Consider the following 25,943-nt stretch of genomic DNA (forward strand, 5'->3'; position numbering starts at 1 on the left):
TTCAGGTCAAATAGAGGCCTTGTCAGCAGGTCTGAAAAAAACAATCTTTTGTTCGCCAGACCAGGGTTGCTTGGAGCCACTCTAGGAAGTCTTGAAGGACTTTGCCGCGTCGCCTGTCCCAGAGGGACGAAGAAGCCGTTTGTGAGCCGAAAAGGAGGGACCCTGTCTGCGAAGAGGGTCCTTATCCTTGTTCGCCTGTGGAAGAAAAGTACTTTCCCCCCCCCGTGAGACCCTTATATAAGGTCATCCAGGGCAGCGCCAAACAGGCGATCCCCTGAAAAGGGAGATCCAGTAAGGCCTTCTTAAAAGTTTGATCCGCAGACCAACACTTCAGCCAAGTATACACCGGATAACCACTGCCGAAACTGACAGGTGACCCAATAAAGGAGCCGTGTCAAGCGCGGCATCACAAACAAATTGCAGCCCCTGCACCAGCTGGTCCAACAGCTCCCCCAAGGGCCTTCAGTCAGTCTGCTTGGCAAGGGCAATCTTAAACACTGTTCTCAGTGCAGACCCCGCCAGGGAGTACAGATCGTGGGCCACAACCTCCGCCATCCTATCCCCCAGGTCCTTAAAGGACAGGGATTCCTCCACTGGAATAACGGTAGCCGTATTCAACATGGAGACAAGTGGGTCCACCTTACGTGGTACAGTCCACTTCTTTACCAGAGACAGCTCAAAATAGGCTGGAAATGAAAAAATAATTTCCGCTCTGGATGGCATGCGAGTGCCAAACGCAACCTGCGCCCCAGGCGCAGCCACCGCTGCGTCTTCCAAATTGCAGGGTGTCATGCACAGAAACAACCAGTGTATCCACCAGCGCCTGTATCTTGCACGGCAGGGGAGGTAGAAATGTCATCCCCATTATCCGAGAAGGCAGGGTGTGAGGTAACAGGCCCGGCAGGGAGGCCCACGTCTGCGGCGGCTGAGTCAGACTCAGAATCGAGACATCAGATGAGGTAGGGGGTAGGTGGAGATAGTTTCTGCGCGCCTCGCCCTCTCAATGCCACCACCACCTGGACACAAACGCTTCCAGAGCTGCCAAAATTGCATTGGTGGACAGTTGAGATCCGGAAGGCCCTACGGCCTCCGTAAGGGGGTCAGGTGTCCATACTGCAATAGAAGAACACGCCAGCAAAATTTGAAAAAACAACAAAAAAATTAATTTTCTTTTGCAAAAAAAACGGTCCCACTGTGTACAGTGCCCCCCGAAGGTCAGGCACGCCCTGAAGACCCCCAACAGAGAGAGAGAGAAAGAGAGAGACCCCCAGAACTCACTGTCCCTATATGCATCAGCCGGTCCCAGAACGTCTGCACGTGTAGCAGCAGTTCTCCAAAAAGGAAGGGAGCATTGAAAACTGCCCAGGGTGAAGGGAGGGGCTCCACCCACCGGAAAATGCCTCCAGGCACTCCCACCTAGATTCCTGGCAAGAATACATTGCGAAATGGCCGAAAACGGGTGTACCAAGATGGCCGCCGCACTGTAGCACACGAGGCCACAAGAAAATGGCGGCTCCTCTCGGCAAACGAGGACCCACAAGGGGACCCCCCCAGCCCTCCCAACACCATCAATAGGCTGGTAGGCTCTGGAAGAACCAACCAAGCCCCCCCCCCCCCATGCGGCCTGGGAACGTGGTCCTAGCCTCAGGTAGGCCAAAACAGCCTTCAGTCAGTGTCTAGGGGGGAGGTCGGACAGAGGGGAAGCCAGGAATGTGAGGGTCTGACCATTGCAGGGAGGGGCCCGCGTCCACCCCAAATCTGCCAGGGAGGGGGGGGGGGGGGGACATTTACTCACTGTACCTGAAAAAAATCCTGAGAAAAGAGCTAGCTAATAAAAACACTGTTTTGCCAGGACCAAAGATCCCAGCAAGGAACTAGGTCCTTACTCCTGACTAGGCAGATTAAAACGGACATTCTATAGAGGAAGAGAGAGGGTGCACCCTCTGGGACTGCCCATAGGCGTAGCCAGAACTTTTTTTCTGCCTAGTGCCCTACTACTGTAGGGGGCAGTATAACCCTACTGAAATGCATCAGGAACTGCGTCCGTCAATGAATGATAGAGAAATTGAGTTTAGGTGCATCTGGTTTCCACAGTTGATTGGACATGATTTGGAAAGGCACACACCTGTCCATATAATGTCCCAGAGTTAACAGTGCATGTCAGAGCACAAACCAAGCCATGAAGTCCAAGGATTTGTCTGTAGACCTCTAAGACAGGATTGTATCGAAGCACAGATCAGGGGACGGGTACAGGGGACGGGGAAGGTCCCGTGGCCTCCATCATCCATAAATGGAGGAAGTTTGGAACCACCAGGACTCTTCCTAGAGTTGCCCGGCCTGGCCAAACTGAGCCATCGGGGGAGAAAGGCCTTAGTCAGGGAGGTGACCAAGATCCTGATGGTTACTGACAGCGCTCCAGTGTTTCTGTGTGGAGAGAGGAGATCCTTCCAGAAGAACAACCATCTCTGCAGCACTCCACCACCAATCCTGCCTTTATGGTAGTGTGGCCAGACGGAAGCCACTCCTCAGTAAAAGGCACACGACAGCCCACCTGGAGATTGCCAAAAGGCACCTGAAGGACTCTCAGACCATAAGAAACAAAATTCTCTGGTCTGATGAAACAAAGATTGAACTCATTGGCAACACGTATCACCTGGCCAATACCATACCTACAGTGAAGCATGGTGGTGGCAGCATCATGCTGTGGGGCTGTTTTTTAGCGGCAGGAACTGGGAGACTGTTGAGGGAGATATGAGTGCATCTGGACCTCAGACTGGGGCAAAGGTTCATCTTCCAACAGGACAATGACCCTAAGCACACAGCCAAAATAAAAAAGAAGTAGCTACTGGACAACTCTGTGAATGTCTTTGAGTGGCCCAGCCAGAGCCCAGACTTGAACCCAATTAAACATCTCTTGAGAGATCTGAAAATAGCTGCACACCAACGCTCCCTATCCAACCTGATGGAGCTTGAGAGATCCTGCTAGAATGGGAGAAACTGCCCAAAAATAGGTGTGCCAAGCTTGAAGCATCATACTCAAAAAACTTGAGGCTGTAATTGCTGTCAAAGGTGCTTTAACAACGTATCGAGCAAAGGCTGTGAATGCTTATGTACATGTGATTTTTTTCATTTTTTATTTTTAATAAATTTGCAAAGATTTCAAACAAACGTCTTTAATGTGTCATTATAGGGTATTGTTTGCAGAATTTTGAAGAAAAATAATGAATTTAATCCATTTTGGAAAAAAGCTGTAACATAACAAAATGTGAAAAAAGTGAATCGTTGTGAATACTTTCCGGATGCACTGTATAATGTACTTTAATAGGGAGATTTCTCGCAATATTTTATTGACTTTGTTTGTTTCTGTCCTGCTGGGTGTTCCTGTCCACATTTGTGTGTCAAGCCAGTGCACGAATGGAAATCTTAGGCCTGGAGAAACAAAGACAACCATATGCCCCTTTCACAGCAGGTAGCAATTTATCTGAGCGAAAGAAAACATATCCATGGTGCCACACTGATTGGTGGACATGTTGGAAAGTGAGTTCTTCTAAAGCAGGGCTTCCTAAACCTTTTTGGGCCGAGACCCACTTCTGAGTTATTCAGTTATTTTTCGAGACCCACTTGCTTGTAATTATAGATTGTTAAGCGCTACAGAATTTGTTGGATATATATATATATATAAATGCAAATAATAATAATGCATATTTTAAAGGGAGGGGGATGTTAGGGCATAAAATCGGCACAATATGGCAATAAGTGTTAGGGGCATAGAGGGGCACAACATGGCAATAAGCTTTAGGGGCATAGAATTGGCACATGGCACAAAAAAAGGCAAAAAAATTTAAAAAACATTGCATAGAAATGGTTACTCACTGTGTGTAGATTCTTACAGACAGAAGTGCTGTGTCCCGCTCTTTCATCCACCAGGCACCACACGTGGTGCAGGAGATGCAGGGCTGCGGCCATGGTGCATGAGATGCAGGGCAGTGGGCATGGTGCATGAGATGCAGGGCAGTGGGCATGGTGCATGAGATGCAGGGCAGTGGGCATGGTGCATGAGATGCAGGGCTGTGGGCATGGTGCAGGAGATACAGGGCTGTGGCCATGGTGCAGGAGATGCAGGGCAGTGGGCATGGTACGTGAGATGCAGGGCAGTGGGCATGGTACATGAGATGCAGTGCAGGGGGCATGGTGCAGGAGGGGGGTCTGTCTTACCCATCCCTGAGGTGCCTTCCATTTAAAAATGGCGCCGCCTGGTTGCTGTGTCACTGCGCATGCGCCGCCTGCCCAAACGTGTGCGGGTCTCCCCGAGCAGTGGTGACGGCGCATGCGCAGTGGACATGGGCCAGCCGCAGCCATTTTTTTTTTTTTTATGGAAAGGTAGCGGCTCCGGCTTCCTATAATTTGAGCGGGTCTGCTCAGCGCGACCCACTCAAACTGAGCTCGCAACCCACAGTTTGGGAACTCCTGTTCTAAAGGACATGTTTAGTGTGACAAACCCTTTTGCATGTTGCAGCATTCGCTTCCGCTCCTTCCTTCCATTTCTCGATTTTTGATCACATGGCATGATGATCTGCCAAATGATCTGAGGTCTGAATGAGGAGCAGATAGTTATAAAATGCTCAGCATGGTCCTATTATGATCAATGTCTAAATGAAGTATCTCCACTCAGGGCCTCAGTCCTACTGATGCTGGCCCAGGGAGAAAATGCCTCCCTGTCCCCCAGCCCAGTCCTCCTCTAAAACTTCCAGCTTCTTTTGTGTTTGATTTACCATGGTCTATGACCCAATTGAAGAAATGTTTCCATACTATTTTCCCTGTGACACCCATATGTGAAATGAAGGTGTAATCGTCACTGGGATGAGAAGAAAACAAGATATGAATGGAGCACCATTGCTTTTCCAGATAGATAGATCAAATTTATAGCTTCAGCACATCTACAATTAAGCCCCAGTAGGGGGGGAAATGTGTTATTATGAAGTTCTGTTACGGAGTGTTCTCTGATGTGCTAGAAAAGGCGTCGCCAAACGGTCTAAACAAAGAGCCAGTTTACGGTCCTTGAGACATTAGGGGGCCAGACTGACCAATGGGAATAGAAAATGACCCAGAATCAGTGAGAGGAAACATTGCCTCAAGATTGGTGGTCAGTGGGTGGGAGTAAAAAAAAAAATTACAAAGTGTGGTCAGAAGGAGGAAGGATAGTATTCCGACTTTGGTATTGATACAAGGAATTGTGCCCCATGGTTGATGCCAGTGGAGGCAAATGAGGTCAGTTTAACCATTTAAAAGTGAAGTTCCACCGTAGTTCCACTTGAAGGACTCCTCATCCCCTTACATGTCACATTTGGCATGTCATTTTTTTGAAGGGGGAGCAGGTACCTAGGTTTGACAGGTACCCAGCTTCCACTTCCGCTCGGGGCGCCTAGGCCACTCAAGCAGAATTTCTCCTCTTCCCCCTCGCTCCCATCTTCTGGGACACGCCAAAGGTCCCAGAAGATTGCCCAGCCATTGAGGAGGGAGGGAGAGAATCGAGGGTCTGGGCGGCCGCATCGCTGGATCGTGAGACAGGTGAGTGTCTGTTTATTAAAAGTCAGCAGCTACACTTTTTGTAGCTGCTTACTTTTAACTACTTAAGCCCCGAAAGATTTTACCCCCTTCCTGACCAGGGTGTATTTTGCGATTCGGCACTGCGTGACTTTAACGGACAATTGCGTGGTCGTGCGACGTTGTACCTAAACGAATTTGACGTCCTTTTTTAACGAATTTGACGTCCTTTTTTTCCCACAAACAGAGCTTTCTTTTGGTGGTATTTGATCACCTGTGCGATTTTTTGATCATGCGCTATAAACAAAAAAAGAGCGTACATTTTGCAAAAAATAGCAATACTTTTCAAATTTTTTTATATGAAATTCCCCCCCAAAAAAATGTAAAAATCAAAATTTTTTTAACATTTTCGGCCAATTTGTTTTATGCTACATATGTTTGGTAAAAAAAAAAAAAAAATCGCAAAAAGCGTATTTTGATTGGTTTGCGCAAAAGTTATTGCGTTTACTAACAAAGGGAAAGATTTTTGTCATTTTTGTTGTTTTTTTTAACGCGTAATGGCGGCGATCTGCGATTTTTTTGCGGTACTGCGACATTGCGGCGGACAGATCGAACCCTTGACTGACATTTTTGACACTTTTGGGGTTACCAGTGACATTTCTACAGTAATCAGTGCTATACATATGCACTGTTTCTGTAAAATTACACTGGCAGTGAAGGGGTTAACTTTATTTGAGAGGGAGGGGCTGTGTGTCCCCCTAGGGGCGTGCTTCTAACTGTGATTGGCTGCGGCTTGAGCTGTAGGAACAATGATCAACGGTCCTACATAGTAGAACCGTATGATCATTGTTTCTACACAGGGGAGAATGACAGGCGGCTTGTTTACACTAGCCGCCTGCCTTTCTCCCTCTCCCCCGACGATCGCTGAGTGATGTCCGCCGGTCACACGCACGGGAGAGTCCGTGACCGAGCGGGAGCTTGTGTATAAATACGTCACTCTGCCTGTGAGGGGCTGACCGCCGCAGTATATCTGCTTGCGGCGGTTGGCAAGTGGTTAAAGACAAAGCCTTTTTCTGACACTTGTTGCTTGCAAGTTAAAAATCAATACTTTTTTGCTAGAAAATTAACTTAGAACCCAAACATTTATTATATATATATATATCTTGGTTTGAGAGCGCTTTGCAAGACAAGCGCATTTTTTAAATAAATTTTGACTTGATATACAAGCGATGTCTTGATATACAAGTAGCGTCATGTATAAAAAAGAAGAGAGGAGCCTTTAAAGCAGGGTTCTTCAAACTACGGCCCTCCAGCTGTTGCGGAACTACACGTCCCATGAGGCATTGCAAAACTCTGACATTCACAGACATGACTAGGCATGATGGGAATTGTAGTTCCTGAACAACTGGAGGGCCATAGTTTGAAGACCCCTGCTTTAAAGTGTAACAATATGGTTACATTTAATGAAGGTTCAATATTTAGCAACTCACATGGTTGATGATTAAAACAGGCACATCTAAGTATGCAGGCATCTGGGGTAAAGCTGTCCACATAGACCGTCTTCTGCACAGCCATCTTCATCATCCCTTCCCCGCTGCACTCCACGAGCGATTCAAAGCCTCACTTTCAGATCACTCTACTGCAGGCTATTCTTCCCGGTCAGGATTGCAGACTGACAGTGGTGAGAGCCGGCGGTTCAGAAGATGGTCTATGTGGACAGCTTTACCCCGGATGCCTGCATACTTAGGTGTGCCTCTTTAATCATCAACCATGTGAGTTGCTAAATGTTGAACCTTCATTAAATGTAACCATATTGCTACACTTGGAGGCGTCTCTCATCTCTCTTATATTCTGTAGCTAGATTTTGCTTCTAATCCCCTTGGGAAGGCTGCATATTGTGGATGGACATTTGGCATATTGTGGATGGACATTTTATGGTTACACAACCTATCACATTACTATAATCTTTGTATATAGACTATAAACTGAAGGACTTGTGGAACGAATCATCTGAGCTTCCATTATTTCTTATAGGGAAATTCGCTTTGATATAAGAGTGCTTTGGATTACAAGCATGTTTCCAGAACGAATTATGCTCACAATCCAAGGTTTTACTGTATATATATATATATATATTTTAGTAGAGACCCTAAAGAATAAAATTGCGGTCGTTGCAATATTTTATGTCACATTGTATTTACTCAGCGGTCTTCCAAAAGTAATTTTTTGGGAAAAAAAATACACCGCTGCTAAATATAAAAAAAAAAAAAAAAAACAAGTTTAATTTTTTTGTATAATGCGAAAGATGATGTTACGCCGAGAATTATTATGTTTTTTCCATGCAAAAAAAAAAAAAAAAATCGTAATTCTCATTTTATCAAGAATCGTGCAGCTCTGAGTGTAACTAGTGGGTACTGGTGAGGGTCCAGATGTAGTGCTAGCCATCAATGAGCAATTTTATCTGTTTCTTTGTAGTTACACATGCTTTACAGCTCCTGGAGAAGCAGGAATGCAAAACATGTTGCGCAACAAGCATTGTAACTGACACAGTTTGTCTATGTCTAAGCATATGTGTATTGGATGAAACCATTTTTAAATGCTTCATTGGGGAGCAGCTGTATCCCCCATCCCTTTTTTAAGTTTTGATTTAAATAAAAATTGTTTTTACCAATTTCTGTGTTGTGGCACCATTAAAATCCCTTTATCTATATACTTGTCTAAAAATTCCAGCAATGAGCAAGGTTCAGCGGGTAATATTGGGGGCATTAGTGGTAGGGTGTAAAGAATACCAAAACAGAAGGTAAGTTGGCATATCCAAATTGCAGCCCCATAACAACTGACAAGGAAATAGTATGCAACAGGAAAAAATTACGAGGCATGTACACCAATAAAATGGGAGAACTGGAGCTGGAGCTGCTAATGTACTAAGAGGATTTCAGAAACTTGGTTTGACATGTCACATGATTGGCTGACAACCATTCAGGGCTATTCCCTATAACGTAGGGATAGGAAGGGTAAGAAAGTGGGAAGGGTATGCCTGTATATCAATAATGATGTGCAAATGAACGCGAGGGAGGACATTACTAATGGAGCTATGGAGGAGGTGAAATCTTTGTGGGTGGAGCTACAAAAGGGCAAAAAAAGAATGGGAAAGTAATACTGGGCCTATGCTACAGGCCCCCTAACCTGAGCGAAGAGGAGGAGTCTGATCTCCTACCACAGCTTGGAATGGTGGCAAGGCAGGGCAATGTCATAATGGGTGATTTAAATTATCCAGATATATTGCTACACAATATAAAATGGGATAATATCCTAGAAACAAAAAAAAAATGAAAGTGCTTTATGAGCCTACTAAAATTAAAAAAAAAGGTATTGGCCAGTGCATTCCAAATGAGAAAAACGTTTAAAACAGCTAAAATTATCCTGGGTGGCTAAACTCTAACCTTAAAAATGCATATAAAAGCAAAAAGAAAAAAGGCCTTTACCTCCCTGGCGGTCTTGATCATGTCAGTATTTTTGAATGTCAAAGCTATACATTGTTTTGCTTGGAAATCTGTTTTATATTGTAGGCCTGTAATTCTTAGGAAGAAAAACAGTAAAAGGTGAATAAAAATTATAAATAATTATTAAATGAATAAATGAATTAATAAAAAAATTGTTAATAAAAATAAAAAGGAATAAAACCGTAAGTGCAGGCTGGACACTGGACAAAATTGAGGTGAAATGGTTTGATACAGTAATGTAATCCTAACAGTCATGTTTGGTGTACTTTTTTTTTTTTTTTAATTTTCAGCCCGGTTCCGCCCCCCGTGTGGCGGCACTCGCAGGGAAGGGAACCCGGAAGACTGATACGGGTATCGGCCGGAGGACATCAGGGGATCGTAGGGACAAGGTAAGTTTCACTACAGGGTAACCCAGAGTGTGGCTCGGGGTTACCGCTTTTGGTACTGAAAATAACCCAGAGCCACACTCAGGATTACCGCCAGGGAGGTTAAAAAATATAAGACTGAAGGGTCATTGTCAGCATTCAAACAATACAAAGAATGCAATAAGAAGTTTAAGCACACAATCAGGTCAGCTAACATAACACGAAAGGAACATAGCGGAGAAGAGTTAAAAAAAAAAAAAAAACACAAGAAAGGTTTTAAATATATTAACAGTAAGAAAGTGAGGCCAGAGCATATTGGACCCATAAGAAACGATGAAGGGAATTTGGTTACAAAAGAGAAGGAGAAGGCAAAAGTTTAAATTGCATTCTCAGTTTTCACAATGGAAAAAGGGGGAAAAAGTAACCTTGACTGTAACGTTAATAACACGTCACAGAATGTACCCTTATGGGCTCTTTCACACGGTCCGCCTCCGTAGGCGGATCCGTGTTGCTCAGCGGGGATCGATCCGCGATCCCCGCTGAGCCGGGCGGATGACAGCTCCGTCTCCGCTTGCAGATGGGAGAGGGAGGTGTCTCAGCACCTCCCTGCCCTCTATGGGGGATCGGATGAGAGCGGACTGCTTGTCCACTCTCATCAGATCCGATCCGATCCGATTACTGAACGGATGGAAAAATAGGGTTTCCATCCGTCCAGATTTCAAGAACAGGATCGGATGCGGATGGCAGCGGGTGTCAGCGGAGGTGTCTCCGCTGACACCCGCTGCCCCATAGAGCTGCATGGAGGATCCGATCAGATCCGCCTAAAAAACTGACAGGCGGATCTGATCGGATCGCCCGTGTGAAAGAGCCCTATGGCTAACAGAAATAGGCTTCAAAAACTTAAACAGGTCACCAGGACCAGATGGCTTATACCCGAGGTTCCTTAAGGAACTCAGTCAGGTAATAGCTAGACCATTGTTCCTAATTTTTATGGACAGTTTACTGACTGGAATGGTACCAGCTGATTGGAGGAAAGCCAAGGTGGTACCAATATTTGAAAAATATATACCCTAGAAGCTACAAGCCAGTCAGTCATCAATAGTCTGTAAGCTATTGGAGGGGATATGGGACTAAATCCAAGATCCAATGAAAACAGTATCATTAGTAGTGATCAGCATGGATTCATGAATAATTCTTCTTGCCAGACCAATTTATTAACATCCTATGAAGAAGTTAGATAAAGGAAGGACTGTGGATGTGGCGCATTTTGATTTTGCAAAGGCATTTGATACAGTTCCCCACAAATGTTTACTTTACAAACTGAGGTCTGTTGGACCATAGGGTGTGTACCTGGATAGAAAGCTGGTAACCGGGGCAGCTCCAAAGGGTGGTGATAAATAGCGAGTACTCGGAATGGTCCTGTGTTGGTAAATGGGGTCCCCCAGGGCTCTGACCTGGGACCAATTCTGTTTAATTTTATTCATAAACGTTCTAGAGGATGGGATAAATAGTTCAATCTCACTATTTACAGACCATACAAAGCTAAACAGGGCAATAACTTCTGTGCAGGATGTGAAAACCTTTACAAGAAGGACTAAATTAAAATAATGGGTTGGGCAAATAGATGACAAATGAGGTTAAATGTTGAAAAATGCAAAGTAATGCATTCGGGTGCTAAAAATACGAATGCAAGTTACTCGCTAGGGGGGGAGAACGTCTGGGGGAATCTAGGATGAAAAAGGACCTGGAGGCCCTAGTAGATGACTTATGAATGGCACCCAATGCCAAGCTGCTGCAAGTAAAGCCATCAGAAAGGAGATGTACTCTAGCGATAAAACAAATCTCCCACTCTACAAGACTCTGGTCCAGCCGCATCTTGCCATCCAGTTCTGGGCACAAGTCCTTAACTTCTTCCCATCCGCGCTACAGCCTATATACGGCTGCAGCGCGGACTCGAATTTTCGGGAGGCCGTTTTTAAACGGCCTCCCAGTGACACGCCCTCAGCGCGCTCCTGCGAGCGCGCTGCGGGGAAAATCTGTGTCGGCCGTGTCCCTTGGACACGGCCGATCACAGATCGTGGTGAATGGGCAATCACAGCGGCCATTCACCACGTGATCGGGCCGTCCAATGAGCGATGATCTCATATGTAAACATATGAGATCATCTCTCATCGCCGGCGCTCCTTCCTCACACGGAGCCTGCAGTGTGAGGAAGGAGGGGGAGCCTCACAGCGCCGGGGACACAGGAGAATGTAATCAGGGCACCGATCACCAGTGCCCTGATTACTGAAGGTAAAAACACACAAACACAGTGCCCACAGTGCCCGCCATCAGTGCCCCCCATCAATGCCCACAATCAGTGCCCATAGTGCTGCTAGTCAGTGCCCATCAGTGCCTGCTCATCTAGGCACTGATGAGCACTGACTGGCAGCACTATGGGCACTGAGTGTGGGCACTGATGGTGCTGCCCATCAGTGCCGCTCATCAGTGCCACCCATCAGTGTCCAGTGCCATCCGCCAGTGCCCATCAGTGCCGCCTATCAGTGCCCATCAGTGCCGCCCGTCAGTGCCGCCTCTCAGTGCCGCCTCTCAGTGCCCAGCAGTGCCACCTCTCAGTGCCCAGCAGTGCCGCCTATCAGTGCTCATCAGTGCCGCCTATCAGTGCTCATCAGTGCCGCCTCTCAGTGCCGCCTATCAGTGCCGCCTATCAATGCCGCCTATCAGTGCTCATCAGTGCGGCATATTAGTACCTCCTCATCAGTGCCCATAAGTGCCACCTCATCAGTGCCCATAAGTGCCACCTCATCAGTGCCCATCAGTGCAGCCTATCAGTGCCCATCAGTGCCGCCTCATCATCGCACATCAGTGAAGGAGAAAAATTTATTTTCAAAATTTACTCGCAGAAAATAAGAAAAACTTTTTTTTTTTCAAAATTTTCTGTCTTTATTCTTTTTTTTTGTAAAAAATAAAAAACCCAGAGGTGATTACATACCACCAAAAGAAAGCTCTATTTGTGTGAAAAAAATGATAAAAATTTCATATGGGTACAGTGTAGCATGACCGCGCAATTGTCAGTCAAAGTGTGACAGCGCTGAAAGCTGAAAATTGGCCTGGATGGGAAGGGTGTTTAAGTGCACAGTAGGCAAGTGGTTAAAAAGAATGCGCCGGAACTGGAGAGAGTCCAGAGAAGGGCAACAAAGCTAATAAAGGGACTAGAGGATCTCGGCTATGGAGAAAGACTACAAGCATTGAACTTATTCTCTCTGGAGATGAGACACTTGAGAGGGGATATGCTAGCGATGTACAAATGCCTTACAGGCCACCTTAGCATAGGGAAAAAACTTCAGTGAAGGAGTTTAAAAAGACAAGTGGCCATTCACTGAAATTTGAAGACAATTGGTTTAGCTCCAATCTGCATAGAGGGAAGAGCAGTAAGGATGGGGAATTCTCTTCCACAAACAGTGGTATCAGTAGGGAGCGTCGATCGTTTAGAATAACTGTTAGATAGGCATCTTAACGATCACAACATACAGGGATATACGATTTACTATTGACATAAAACACATACAAAACACACATCAGGATGGACTGGTGTTTTTTTGTTTTCAACCATAACTACGTAGCTATGTACTTTGACGAAGTTGGCCAGCTTAAACATATATTGCAATATGTGTGAACTAAAAAGCCCTATTTTTTTTTTTTTATTGCAAAGGGATTTAGTTTTTTATTGCTTGAAAGGGTATAGCAGTGTGCAGAGGGTTCATGCAGTATGTGTAGTGGGAGGAATAATACCCCATCTTTGGTGTCATTAGGGGTGAATTGTGCCCCATCGTTGGTGTCAGTAGAAAGAATAGTACCCTATTGTTGATGTCAGTGGGATGACTAGTGCCCCATTGTTGGTGTCAGTCGGAGGAATAGTTCCCCATCATTGGTTTTAGTGGAAGGAATAGTGCCTCATGGTTGGTGTCAGTGGGAGGAATAGTGTCCCAAGGTCTGGATAAAGGCAAGCAAAGAGCCACATCTAGCCCGTAGGCTACGGTTTGGAGGCCACTGTGCTAGAACAATAAAGTGGATTTTACTGAGGTTTCCTTGAGGTCACTGGAGGAGAGATCTTCCAACACTTCCTGTACTGACAGGAAGTCAGGGGAAATCTTCCCAACTGGGACATAAAAAATGGCAGTGAAAAAATGTGACATACCCCTTTTCTGATCTATCCAAAAAAACTTTTTTTTGGCTGGGGTTGGGCTTTAAAAGTGACCAAAAAAAAAAAAAAATCAGACTCCTGAGCTGCACAGAAGTTCCAAGGCACCAACATCACTCGAAGAGGTTCAGCTCCACTGCGCCGGAACTGGCAAGATACCTGAATGGCGGTGGAAGGTGGAAGCTCCCATCTGAAATTTCTTAGATATTTGCAGATTTTATTGAAAAATAGGCCTACCATTCAGCCTCCCCCAAAAATGTCACCTGACACAGCTTCTCAGCCTCCTCCTCCAGAAGGTTGTCCAGGCCCTGGCGCACTCTTTTCTGTAGGGCAATGTGTGTGAGACGTCTCTGTACCTTCCAGACAGCAGTGTAGTCTCCCAGTGACAAATCCTTCCCGCCATAAGATATCAGGTCACCTGAATCACAGACAAGACACACAATGCATTATATAGATGGTGGCAGCAGCAGCCAGGAGCTCAACTACTTCCAGTATCTGGGTAAGGTAAGTTATTATTATTATTATTTCAGGTACTTATATAGCGCTGTCAATTTACGCAGCGCTTTTACATATACATTGTACATTCACATCAGTCCCTGCCCTCAAGGAGCTTACAATCTAAGGTCCCTAACTTGCATACATACACAGTAGGGACAATTTTTTTTATACAGGATCCAATTAACCTACCAGCATGTCTTTGGAGTGTGGGAGGAAACCGGAGTACCCGGAGGAAACCCACACAGGCACAGGGAGAACATGCAAGTTGCCACTTTTAATCATTGTATGGCATGGGTTTCCAAGGTGCAGAATATATTTTGTGTTGTAGATTGTCATTCTTTCTTTACCCCTATGAGACAGTGCTGGGTGTAAGTGAGGCCAATCGCCACCAGCAAAGCCATGTGGGAGTAAGTTACATGTCCTCCTATATCCAGAAGAAATGGGTTTTTCTTGTCATTCTTGGTTGGGAAAGTTATGGGAACCTGCTGCCTTTCCTGCATGGACTATATGTGACTCAATTGCTGTATCAAAGACACACCTAGAAGGAAAATACCCTCAATGGGGCAATGTAGGTACCCTGAGTAATACAAATCTAAGGGTGGTTCCTCACTCAACAATTAAAAAAAATAAAAAAATCATAAAATAAAAAAATAAATAAAAAAAACAAAAAAAAAAAAAAAACTGACAGACTCAATCTTTTTCTGACATCACTTTTCTATGTTAATTTGACAAAAATGTGGCAAAAACTAGAAACTGCCTTTCACTGTAATAAAATATATTAGCTGAAAAGGGAAACATGGAGGAAAGTGAGTAAATCCTTGTCCGTGGTCTGAGTGTCCGGGTTATTCCTTGTTCTAGAGTAGCCTTTCCTCAATCTTTTTAATACGGAGGAACCCCTAAAATGTTTTTCAGGTCTTAGAAAAACCCTACTAATAGTTATTATAGCTACAACTTATGGGACATTAGATTAGCCTTTTTGATACTCAAGTCTTCCCTATACAACTAAATACATTTTAATAATAATAATAGGCAAATAATCACCAGAAAATAAACCCAGATAGTGGGAAAAATTGGTAATGCTTCCTAACATTCAATGAATTCAGTAGAAAAGTGATCCTCTACATTGATGGTCAGTGGACAGTTCAAGTACACTGGTTGTCAATGGGAAGAATGTTTAGTTACATTCAATGAAAACATGGGTGGCCTGTGGGAAGAATGCTCCTTGCATGGGTGGCCTGTGGGAAGAATGCTCCTTGCATAGGTGGCCTGTGGGAAGAATGCTCCCTTACATGGGTGGCCTGTGGGAAGAATGCTCCCTTACATGGTTGGCCTGTGGGAAGAATGCTCCCTTACATGGGTGGCCTGTGGGAAGAATGCTCCCTTACATGGGTGGCCTGTGGGAAGAATGCTCCCTTACATGGGTGGCCTGTGGGAAGAATGCTCCCTTACATGGATGGCCTGTGGGAAGAATGCTCCCTTACATGGGTGGCCTGTGGGAAGAATGCTCCCTTACATGGGTGGCCTGTGGGAAGAATGCTCCCTTACATGGGAGGCCTGTGGGAAGAATGCTCCCTTACATGGGTGGCCTGTGGGAAGAATGCTCCCTTACATGGGTGGCCTGTGAGAAGAATGCTCCCTTACATGGGTGGCCTGTGGGAAGAATGCTCCCTTACATGGGTGGCCTGTGGGAAGAATGCTCCCTTACATGGGTGGCCTGTGGGAAGAATGCTCCCTTACATGGGTGGCCTGTGGGAAGAATGCTCCCTTACATGGGTGGCCTGTGGGAAGAATGCTCCTTGCATGGGTGGCCTGTGGGAAGAATGCTCCTTGTATGGGTGGCCTGTGGGAAGAATGCTCCTTGTATGGGTGGCCTGTAGGAAGAATGCTCCTTGCATGGGTGGCCTGTGGGAAGAATGCTCCTTGCATGGGTGGCCTGTGGGAAGAATGCTCCTTGCATGGGTGGCCTGTAGGAAGAATGCTCCTTGCATGGGTGGCCTGTGGGAAGAATGCTCCTTGCATGGGTGGCCTGTGGGAAGAATGCTCCTTGCATGGGTGGCCTGTGGGAAGAATGCTCCCTTACATGGGTGGCCTGTGGGAAGAATGCTCCTTGCATGGGTGGCCTGTGGGAAGAATGCTCCCTTACATGGGTGGCCTGTGGGAAGAATGCTCCCTTACATGGGTGGCCTGTGGGAAGAATGCTCCTTGCATGGGTGGCCTGTGGGAAGAATGCTCCTTGCATTGGTGGCCTGTGGGAAGAATGCTCCCTTACATGGGTGGCCTGTGGGAAGAATGCTCCCTTACATGGGTGGCCTGTGGGAAGAATGCTCCTTGCATGGGTGGCCTGTGGGAAGAATGCTCCTTGCATTGGTGGCCTGTGGGAAGAATGCGCCTTGCATTGGTGGCCTGTGGGAAGAACGCTCCTTGCATTGGTGGCCTGTGGGAGGAACGCTCCTTGCATTGGTGGCCTGTGGGAGGAATGCTCCTTGCATCGGTGGCCTGTGGGAACAATTCACCTTTCAGTATATTAGCATTCAGAATGTTCCCCTCATTAGTGGTCAGTTGGAAAAATGCTTCCATTACAGATACCAGATCATTGAGTTCAGTGGTAGCTTTTCTGAGATCTATGTTCAAAGAACCACTAGCAACCTCTGGAGGAACCCTAAGATTCCATGGAACTCTTGTGAAAGACTGTTCTAGAGGAATTTTGGAATTTGTTATCCAACAGTCTCTCTACTACCATATACGTACCAAATACTGTACATATCTGGCAAAAGATTAGACAAAAAGAGGAAGCAAACCCCGCAACTTATTACCAACACCAAGGCATCTTTAGAATAGAGAGGTTTGGGGTTAAGAAGGTACAGAGGTCAGTCAGGTTTTGGCCCGGCTCCCCAGAACACCATGCCACCATATTGGTTTTGCTGGAGATCTCTTTTAATACAGGAGCCATGTTGGCTAAACTATTTGAGTTTAGGTAACAGAAGGATACCTAAAAAATGAACTTACCAACATAGCTCTTGGGTCGCCCAGCAAAATTGGCCCAGTTTTTGACAAGAGCTTCGCGGATCAATCCTGCATTGTTCAACACGACAATATCTATTTTGTGGCAAAAGAGAATAAAAACAGTTACCAAGCTGCAAAGGGTGAATTACAGGTTATGTAGATTACATTAGCTGGAGCAAAGCATAGGGTTTATAATCTTCAGACTTAATAAACTGGCTTACACACAACTCTGCAAATTTCTTTTACTACAGGCAGTCCCTGGGTTACAAACAAGCGGGGGTCTGTAGTTTTTGTTCTTAAAGTGGAAGTAAGCCTGAAATAATGCTTACCTGTAGGTACTGTGAATATTTCCTAAACTTGCACTGTTTAGGAGATATTCAGAATGCATGCAGCCGGCGACATCACTGGCGCATGCACTCTGAAGTTCCAGCATACCATGCCGGACCTTCAGAGTCCAAGCCGTAAATAGTGGCTCCAATGCACATGCACGGGAGTAACGTCATTGTGCCTCCAGCCACTCAGGTAGCCAGAGGCTGTGAACCCGAAGAAAGACCAGGTGAAGATGGAAGCCCTCTCAGTGGTGACTGCGCAATCTCATGTTCTAGTGTAGCACTACTCCCTTGGTAGTTGCTAGTGACAGGTTCCTCTGGGTTACCCATAGCAACACCACAATAGTTTAGCGACTTTGAAGTGCTTGGCTCAGTCAAGAAACAGTCTAGGGTTTTTTTTTTTTGTAGTTTGAGACCTTGGATAGGAGAAGGGATGAGTGGGATTCTCCAACTTGAATAAACTATGCACAGTTTGCTGGGACGTTTAGATAGGAGAAGGGATGAGTGGGATTCTCCAACTTGAATAAACTATGCACAGTTTGCTGGGACGTTTAGATATAACTGAGTGCGGCAAGGCCGCTGCTTCACCTTGTCACTAGCAGTGAAGAAAAATTTTACTGGACTTGTATTACTCTGTGAATCCCTCTTCAGGGCCCAACTAGGCACCCCCTTTATCCCTATTCTTCAGGGTTCTTCACGGCACCCCCTTTACTATAGTTCTCTCTGTGTGAGCTAGCTCCTTGATCCCCTGACTTCACTGGAGTGGTCCCCTTCCTGGGCCGACCCTTTGGCAAGTCCCTGAGTACTCACGGACACTGTTTTGCCTGAGAGACTCTGCCAGCAACTCCACCGTCAGCTACACTGGATCCTCTGCAGCTCAGCCCCACACCTGGTTCACTAGGCAGACTGCCTAAGACCTCCTTCCTCATACACAGCAGGAGGAGAGACAGCCATCTGCCTCCTCCTGGGACTCTGCTTCCTGCCAAAGATGCCCTGTCACATGTCCCCTCCGCTTTTATGAGCAATCCCTGGATGCATTGCAAGAATGCCCTCCCACTGTGACTCCCATAAAAGCTAATGTGTCACTGGCTGGGTTTCCGCCACTGTCCAACAAGCTCCCTCATTGGATACAGTGGGGACACTCCCTCAGACCCAGCGAATCACACCTGGAGACATGCAACAGGCAACCTAACAGATCAGGCTCCCCTGACAAGCCTGAGAAGCAATAGATGCTTTTTCCTAGCTCCTACCTAGGAGGGTGCTACCCTAGTATGCAATGCATAGTAGCACATTATGAAATTGCCTTGCAAGGGATTTTTTTTGTTTATCTTTTACTTTAACTGCAGTTTACTACTGCTTTAACCACTTAAGTCCCGGAGGATTCGGCTGCTCAAAGACCAGGCCCTATTTTGCAATTCGGCACTGCGTGATTTTAACGGACAATTGCGCAGCCGTGCGACGTTGTACCTAAACGAAATTTACGTTCTTTTATTCTCTACAAATAGAGCTTTCTTTTGGTGGTATTTGATCACCTGTGCGATTTTTATTTTTTGCACTATTAAAAAAAGAGCGACAATTTTGAAAAAACAACAATATTTTTCACATTTTTTTTTTATATGAAATTCCCAAAAAAACAAAATGTAAAAATCTAAGTTTTTTAACATTTTAGGCCAATTTGTTTTCTGCTACATATTTTTGTTAAAACAAAAAAAAAAAAAAAAAATTGCAATAAGCGTATTTTGATTGGTTTGTGCAAAAGTTATTACATTTACTAACTATGGGAAAGATTTATGTAATTTTTATTGTTTTTTTTTTAACTAGTAATGGCGCGATCTGCGTTTTTTTTTTTTTGCGGGACTGCGATATTGTGGCGGACAGATCGGACCCTTGACTGACATTTTTGACACTTTTAGGGGTACTAGTGACATTACTACAGTAATCAGTGCTATAAATATGCACTGTTACTGTCAAAATGACACTGGCAGGGAAGGGGTTAACTGTATTGGTGATCAGTGGGTTAAATGTATCCCTAGGGGTGTGTTTCTAACTGTGGGGGGGGCTAGTGATGTAACCACAGAGACATACGATCCTACATAGCAGGATCGTATAGTCTCTGCACTCACATCAGGGAGAATGACAGACGGTTGTGTTTACATCAGCCGTCTGCCTTTCTCCCTCTCCTGAGCGGGATCGCAAGTGGCCGGTGGACATCGGAGCCGTGGGTCACACGCGCGGGGATGCCTGTGAACGAGCGGGAGCGGGAATGTGCCTCCTGCGGCACGCCCTCACACCCTACAGGCTCCTGGGCGAGCGACGTAGATCTACGTCGGTTTGCCTAGGAGCGGCTGACTGCCGCAGTAAATATACTGACGGCGGTCGGCAAGTGGTTACGTTGAAACGGGTACGTGTGTTTTGCAGGCTGTGCCCCTGTTTAGAAGATTTATTCTCATTTTCTGTCCCCAGTGGGTTTTAAAAGATTTAGGTTGTCGTGGAAACAAGGATTGGTGATAAAACTTCAGTGGGAACACCTTTTTTCCATGATGACTCTTACAGGAGTGAGTTTCCCTTCCTAGGGGTAGGTAGACACAGACACAGAGCTGACAGACAGGGGGACAGAGAGCTGCGGATGAAGGAGGCATGTAAACGGACCATGGTGATCAGGGCTCAGCAGCCATGATTATTGTGGTCAGTAGAGAGAGAGGGGGACACAGGATCAGCCAGGTTTTTTACATATATAAAAGAAGAGGGGAAGGGAATAAAATGGATATTGAGGTATTATGGGATCGGCATATTGGATAAGATGTATAAAATTATATAAAGAGTAACAAGTATGTTGATAACATAATATTGGTATTAATCTTAAAAAAAGCCGATACCCAATACTATAGTAAGGTAGGACGGGAAAAGGGGAAAAAAAACGGGACTTTGAGTGAGGTGTGTGGAGTCGGTGGTCACAGTAAAATGGTACAGTCATCTGGTAAAAAATACAGATTTAGTAATTTGATAACATATACAGATATATACAAGGTACATCAAAATTGCATATGTATGATGATACAATCAAAGGGCAATTAAGAACATCCTGAACACAAGATCATAACAAAATTGATGGGATGTGCACTGGAAAGAATAGGTCATTAATGGGGTACAGCGTTAAAAAGTAACATGTAGGTATTGGTGGGGAGTACATCCATATTAGGCTCGATGCGTTTCGTGGATAGATTCCACTCATCAGGAGCCGGTACACCCCAAATCATCATTGTCAGGGGGGATAAGTATAAAGGGAAATATTGTGGACAGTGATCCAAAGGGTCAGAGAGGTCTGCTCTGGGAGCTGTAGGGGCCCAAACCGCGACCGAGGGATACCACATAGGCTGTCAGGACTCTGGAGGCGAGCCTGATGTGCAGAGGGTAGCCTCTAGCTCACCGAGGGATGGAGCACAGACGAGTCACCCAGGCAGTAGACGCAGGCTAACCCGAGGTGCGGAATCTAAGTGCCAACCGGTCTTCACCAGAGCCTCAGATGGTGAGGTTGGATTTTGCTGCGTGTATAGCACCAGGTCGCGGTCCTCGGGGTTGCCCTGCCAGGAGGTGAATAGGTCCGGATCTGGTGGCAGATAAACAGACAAGGATAAGACAAAAGAGTGGTCATAAACAAGCCGAGGTCAGGGCGGGCAGCAGACAAGCGAGGTGAGGGACAAGCCAGGAGGTCAAACAGGAATCAAACTGGATACAACAGGTTTCAGGTTCAGGAACACAGGAGAAGCTTCAGATCAGACAGCAAAGACACTGTGCTTCTGAGGTGCTTAAATAAGGCAGCCTATTGCCAATTAATGAAATTAGTCTGAGCTAGGTTAACCCTTAGGTGGCAGATTCATGACAGTACTTCAGTGTGCACAGGGAGCGTTCCTGACATTGCCCCCCCCCTTAAGGGCAACCTCCGGGTGCCCAATAGGTTTCTCTTTTGTGGGTGACTGCGAAAGAAAGCCTGGATAAGTTCCATAGCGTGGATGTTTTGTTCAGGCTCCCAAGAGTTTTCTTCTGGACCATAACCCTTCCACTTGACAAGGTACTGTAACAGGTTTCCTCTCTTCCGGCAGTCCACAATAGCTTCTACTTCATATTCTACATCTCCATCAACGATTACAGGTTCGGGTGGCTCTGAACTCCTACCAGGGAAGGCATTGGGAACTGCAGGCTTTAACAAGGATACGTGAAATACTGGGTGAATGCGGAGTGAATTGGGTAAAGATAATTCATAGGAAACTTCATTAAGTTTCCTCTTGAGCGGAAAGGGTCCAATAAACCTTCATTTTTTAGATGGACAGGCTAAACGGAGGTTAGTTGTGGACAACCAAACCTGGTCACCTGGTTGAAGAATTAATTCTCCCCTTCTTCTTCTATCAAAGATCTTCTTGGATGCCGTTTGTGCCTTAAGTATGGCTTCTTGCAGTAATTTGCTGTTGCGAGCAAAGAAATTAATAGTGTCCTGTACTGCAGGGACTCCAGAGTCAGACAGGATATCGGGCAAGAAGGATGGGTGGAAGCCGTAGTTTGAGAAGAATGGAGATTGTCCAGTAACAGAATGTTTAGCATTATTATAGGAAAACTCTGCGAATGGCAGCAAGGCCACCCATTCGTCTTGAACAAAGGTGGTAAAACACTGAATGTACTGTTCCAAGGTCTGGTTGGTCCTCTCGGTCTGCCCATTAGTCTGTGGGTGGTAAGCAGAAGACAAGGATAATTCAATCGTCAACAGACTGCATAATGCTTTCCAGAAGCGTGAGGTGAACTGCACCCCTCTGTCAGAGACAATATTTGCAGGTATGAACAAGGTATTTCTGTATAGGCCACAGAGAAAAGGAGGTTAATTAGTCAGCAAATGACATATCAGGCTCTGTGTAAAGTAAACATAGATATTTTATTAATAAATTTATAGGGTATAGTAACAACCGTGCAATAAAATCGTTGGATAGATACAATCAGTGCAAAAACGAGAAACAAGACAGACAAGACATATACATAAACATAAAGTGACAAAAAACCGGCCGGCTTGAGCTTATATTACTTCAATTAGTATAAATATACAGTCAAGTGCTTTATCAATAAGATTTCTTGAAGAGACTCCTTAAAGTACAATCGTACGCCGATTTGGATTGGTAGCTGTGTGTGGGTAATTAATGTTATCTGATTTGCTCCTGGAAAGCCACTAACCGTGGTATATATAGATAAGGCGGTTATGAAAGGTGTGCTGCTGTGAAAGAGTTATCGGGGTGGGATAGGATGACAGTTTATAATTTCCTTATATGGTGATATAACATTCCATATGGTTATATGGCTTGGTTCGGGATTTTTGCAGTGATCATGTATTGATGCCTTGATCACTGACGGTTGTAGTACCGTTGTTTCACCCCTAGGTGGTCGGATGTTGCTCCACATATAAAAAAATGAAAGTTAATTTATATCCAAGCACAGACTTCCTTTATCCTATTTAGAGCAGGAATATGTCTACCTCTCCGGGGACTAAACAATGGTATGACAATGGTGTCTAACTCATTGACGGTTAATCACCGTGTCTTCACCCCTATTTGGTAGATTTGCTCTTGTATGGAAGATATTCAGTAGTGCTGGGGACTAGGCAGAGCTATCTCTATGTTTTCCGCTGACCGCGCTTGTGTGTCGGTTCAGTACGGTTTGCATGGAGGGTGTTTGCTCTGACGGCATGAAGCCGTTTCTTCACCCCTGTATATCAAGTGCTTGGTTTACCTTTGCTGATAATCTGTGGAGCAGTGCATCCGCCTCCGCCGTTTGTCGCCGCCGTCTTCCATGTGCCGCCTTTAATTTCCGCTGGTAAAACACCGAATGTACTGTTCCAAGGTCTGGTTGGTCCTCTCGGTCTGCCCATTAGTCTGTGGGTGGTAAGCAGAAGACAAGGATAATTCAATCGTCAACAGACTGCATAATGCTTTCCAGAAGCGTGAGGTGAACTGCACCCCTCTGTCAGAGACAATATTTGCAGGTACCCCGTGAAGCCTAACAATCTCTTTTATGAAGACGGGGAGGGAGTACCCCTGAGGGGCAAAAAATGGGCCATTTTAGACAATCGCACCACAACAACAAAAATGGCAGAGCATCCCTTAGAAGGAGGAAGTTCCACAATAAAATCCATGGCGATCATCCTCCACGGTCTGTCAGGAACTGGTCTAAGGAGACCCCATGACTTACTTCTCGCGGGCTTGCTTCGGGAACACACAGCACAGGAAGACACGTAGTCCCTACAACTTTTTTCCAAGTCAGGCCACCAGAATGTACGCTGCAGCAAGTCAAGGGTCTTACGGACTCCAAAGTGACCTGCCAAGGGATGGTCATGACAAGAACCCAGAACCGACATTCGGACATCTTCTGGAACGAAGATCTTGTCCCCAAACCATAGCAAACCGTCCTTAGGTACCAGAGAAATTTCAGGAAGACAGGGAATACTCACAGAAGACTGTTAAATATGAGCCATCAGATTAGTTAATGGAAGAAGAAAGTTACCTTCAGACAGGATGGTGTCAGGTACAGGAATTTCCTTAGGGTCATCGAACATGCGGGAGAGTGCGTCTGGTTTGACGTTCCGGGAACCAGGTCGGTAAGTAATATGAAACGCGAACTTCGAAAAGAACAGAGCCCACCGTCCCTGGCGTGGTCTCAGCCGTTTAGCAGATCTCAAGTATTCAAGGTTCTTGTGGTCGGTGAAGATAAGGATGGGATGTGCTGCCCCTTCGAGTAAATATCGCCACTCCTCGAGTGCCACCTTGATGGCCAAAAGTTCACGATCGCCCACATCATAGTTTCTCTCCGCTGGAGAGAGTTTGCGGGAAAAAAAAGCTACAGGGTGTACCAAGTCTTTAACTCCCTGTCTTTGGGAGATAACAGCCCCTACAGCCACTTCTGAGGCATCTACCTCAAGGAGGTAAGGTAAGATGGGATCAGGGTGTCTCAGGATGGGAGCAGTAGTAAACAGCTTTTTCAGGACTGAGAAGGCGGTCTGGGCTTCAGGGGACCAATGGAAGCGAATGTTCTGCTTGGTAAGCTGTGTGATAGGGAAGATGATGGTAGAGAACTAGTGATGTCGTGAACATAAAATTCGCTGTTCGTGAACGCGAACATCGGCAAATGTTCGCGAACCGGCGAACATTGCGAACCGCCATAGACTTTAATAGGCAGGCGAATTTTAAAACCCACAGGGACTCTTTCTGGCCACAATAGTAATGGAAAAGTTGTTTCAAGGGGACAAACACCTGGACTGTGGCATGCCGGAGAGGGATCACACAAAAAAAAGTTCTTAAAAATTGTAATTTTTTGATAGAGAGCCAATTATTGGAAAAATTAAAAAAAAATAAAAATAAAAAAAATCTTTGGATTTAGCATCTGGGGGGGTCTAAAAAGTGTACCTGTGAAGTTTCAGCTCTGTAGCATGTCCGGAACCAGAAAAAAATATGAATTAGGGTTAGGGCTAGGGTTAGGCTTAGGGCTAGGGGTAGGGTTAGGGTTAGGGCTAGGGTTAGGGTTATTTTTATGGCTAGGCTTAGAGGGTTAAGGTTAGAGGGTTAGGGTTATGGTTAGAGGGTTAGGGTTAGGTTTAGTGTTAGGGGCTAGGGTTAGGGTTACGGTGAGATACTTAGGGTTAGAGTTAGTAGCCCTACCCCTACCCTCTAACCCTAAGCACTAAAAATAACCCTAACCTTAGCCCTGACCCTAACCCTAACCCTAATTCTATTTTTTTTTCTGGTTCTGGACATGCTACAGAGCTGAAACTTCACAGGTACACTTTTTAGACCCCCCCAGACACTAAATCACACAAAAAAAGTTATTAAAAATTGTCCTTTTTGATAGAGAGCCAATGATTGGAAAAATAAAAAAAAAAAAAAAAATTTCTTTGGATTTAGCATCTGGGGGGTCTAAAAAGTGTACCTGTGAAGTTTCAGCTCTGTAGCATGTCCGGAACCAGAAGAAAATACGAATTAGGGTTAGGGTTATTTTTATGGCTAGGCTTAGAGGGTTAGGGTTAAGGTTAGAGGGTTAGGGTTATGGTTAGAGGGTTAGGGTTAGGTTTAGTGTTAGGGGCTAGGATTAGGGTTACGGTGAGATACTTAGGGTTAGAGTTAGTAGCCCTACCCCTACCCCTCTAACTCTAACCCTAAGCACTAAAAATAACCCTAACCTTAGCCCTGACCCTAACCCTAGCCCTAATTCTATTTTTTTTCTGGTTCTGGACATGCTACAGAGCTGAAACTTCACAGGTACACTTTTTAGACCCCCCCAGACAATAAATCCAAAGAAATTTTTTTTTTTTTTTTTAAGTTTTCCAATAATTGGCTCTCTATCAAAAATGACAATTTTTAAGAACTTTTTTGTGTGATTTAGTGTCTAGGGGGGTCTAAAAAGTGTACCTGTGAAGTTTCAGCTCTGTAGCATGTCCAGAACCAGAAAAAAAGATAATTTTCAGTAGAGTAGG

The 25,943-nt window shown here is 45.4% G+C and overlaps 1 protein-coding gene across 2 annotated transcripts in view; it reads right to left on the reverse strand.

The window, feature by feature from the left end:
- CYP21A2 (cytochrome P450 family 21 subfamily A member 2) overlaps window positions 1-25,943 on the reverse strand; it is a 121,477-nt gene that overhangs the window by 58,300 nt on the left and 37,234 nt on the right. For both annotated transcript variants that reach the window (XM_082263707.1, XM_082263706.1), the window contains exons 2-3: window positions 17,118-17,207; window positions 13,877-14,031 (exon numbers count right to left, since the gene is read on the reverse strand). In XM_082263707.1, coding sequence (XP_082119833.1) covers window positions 13,877-14,031; window positions 17,118-17,207 — 245 coding nt within the window. The remainder of the gene's footprint in view (window positions 1-13,876; window positions 14,032-17,117; window positions 17,208-25,943) is intronic.

The sequence above is a fragment of the Pelophylax lessonae genome (genome assembly GCF_965119305.1).
Source record: "Pelophylax lessonae genome assembly, chromosome: 7".
NCBI classification, from domain to species: Eukaryota; Metazoa; Chordata; class Amphibia; order Anura; family Ranidae; genus Pelophylax; species Pelophylax lessonae.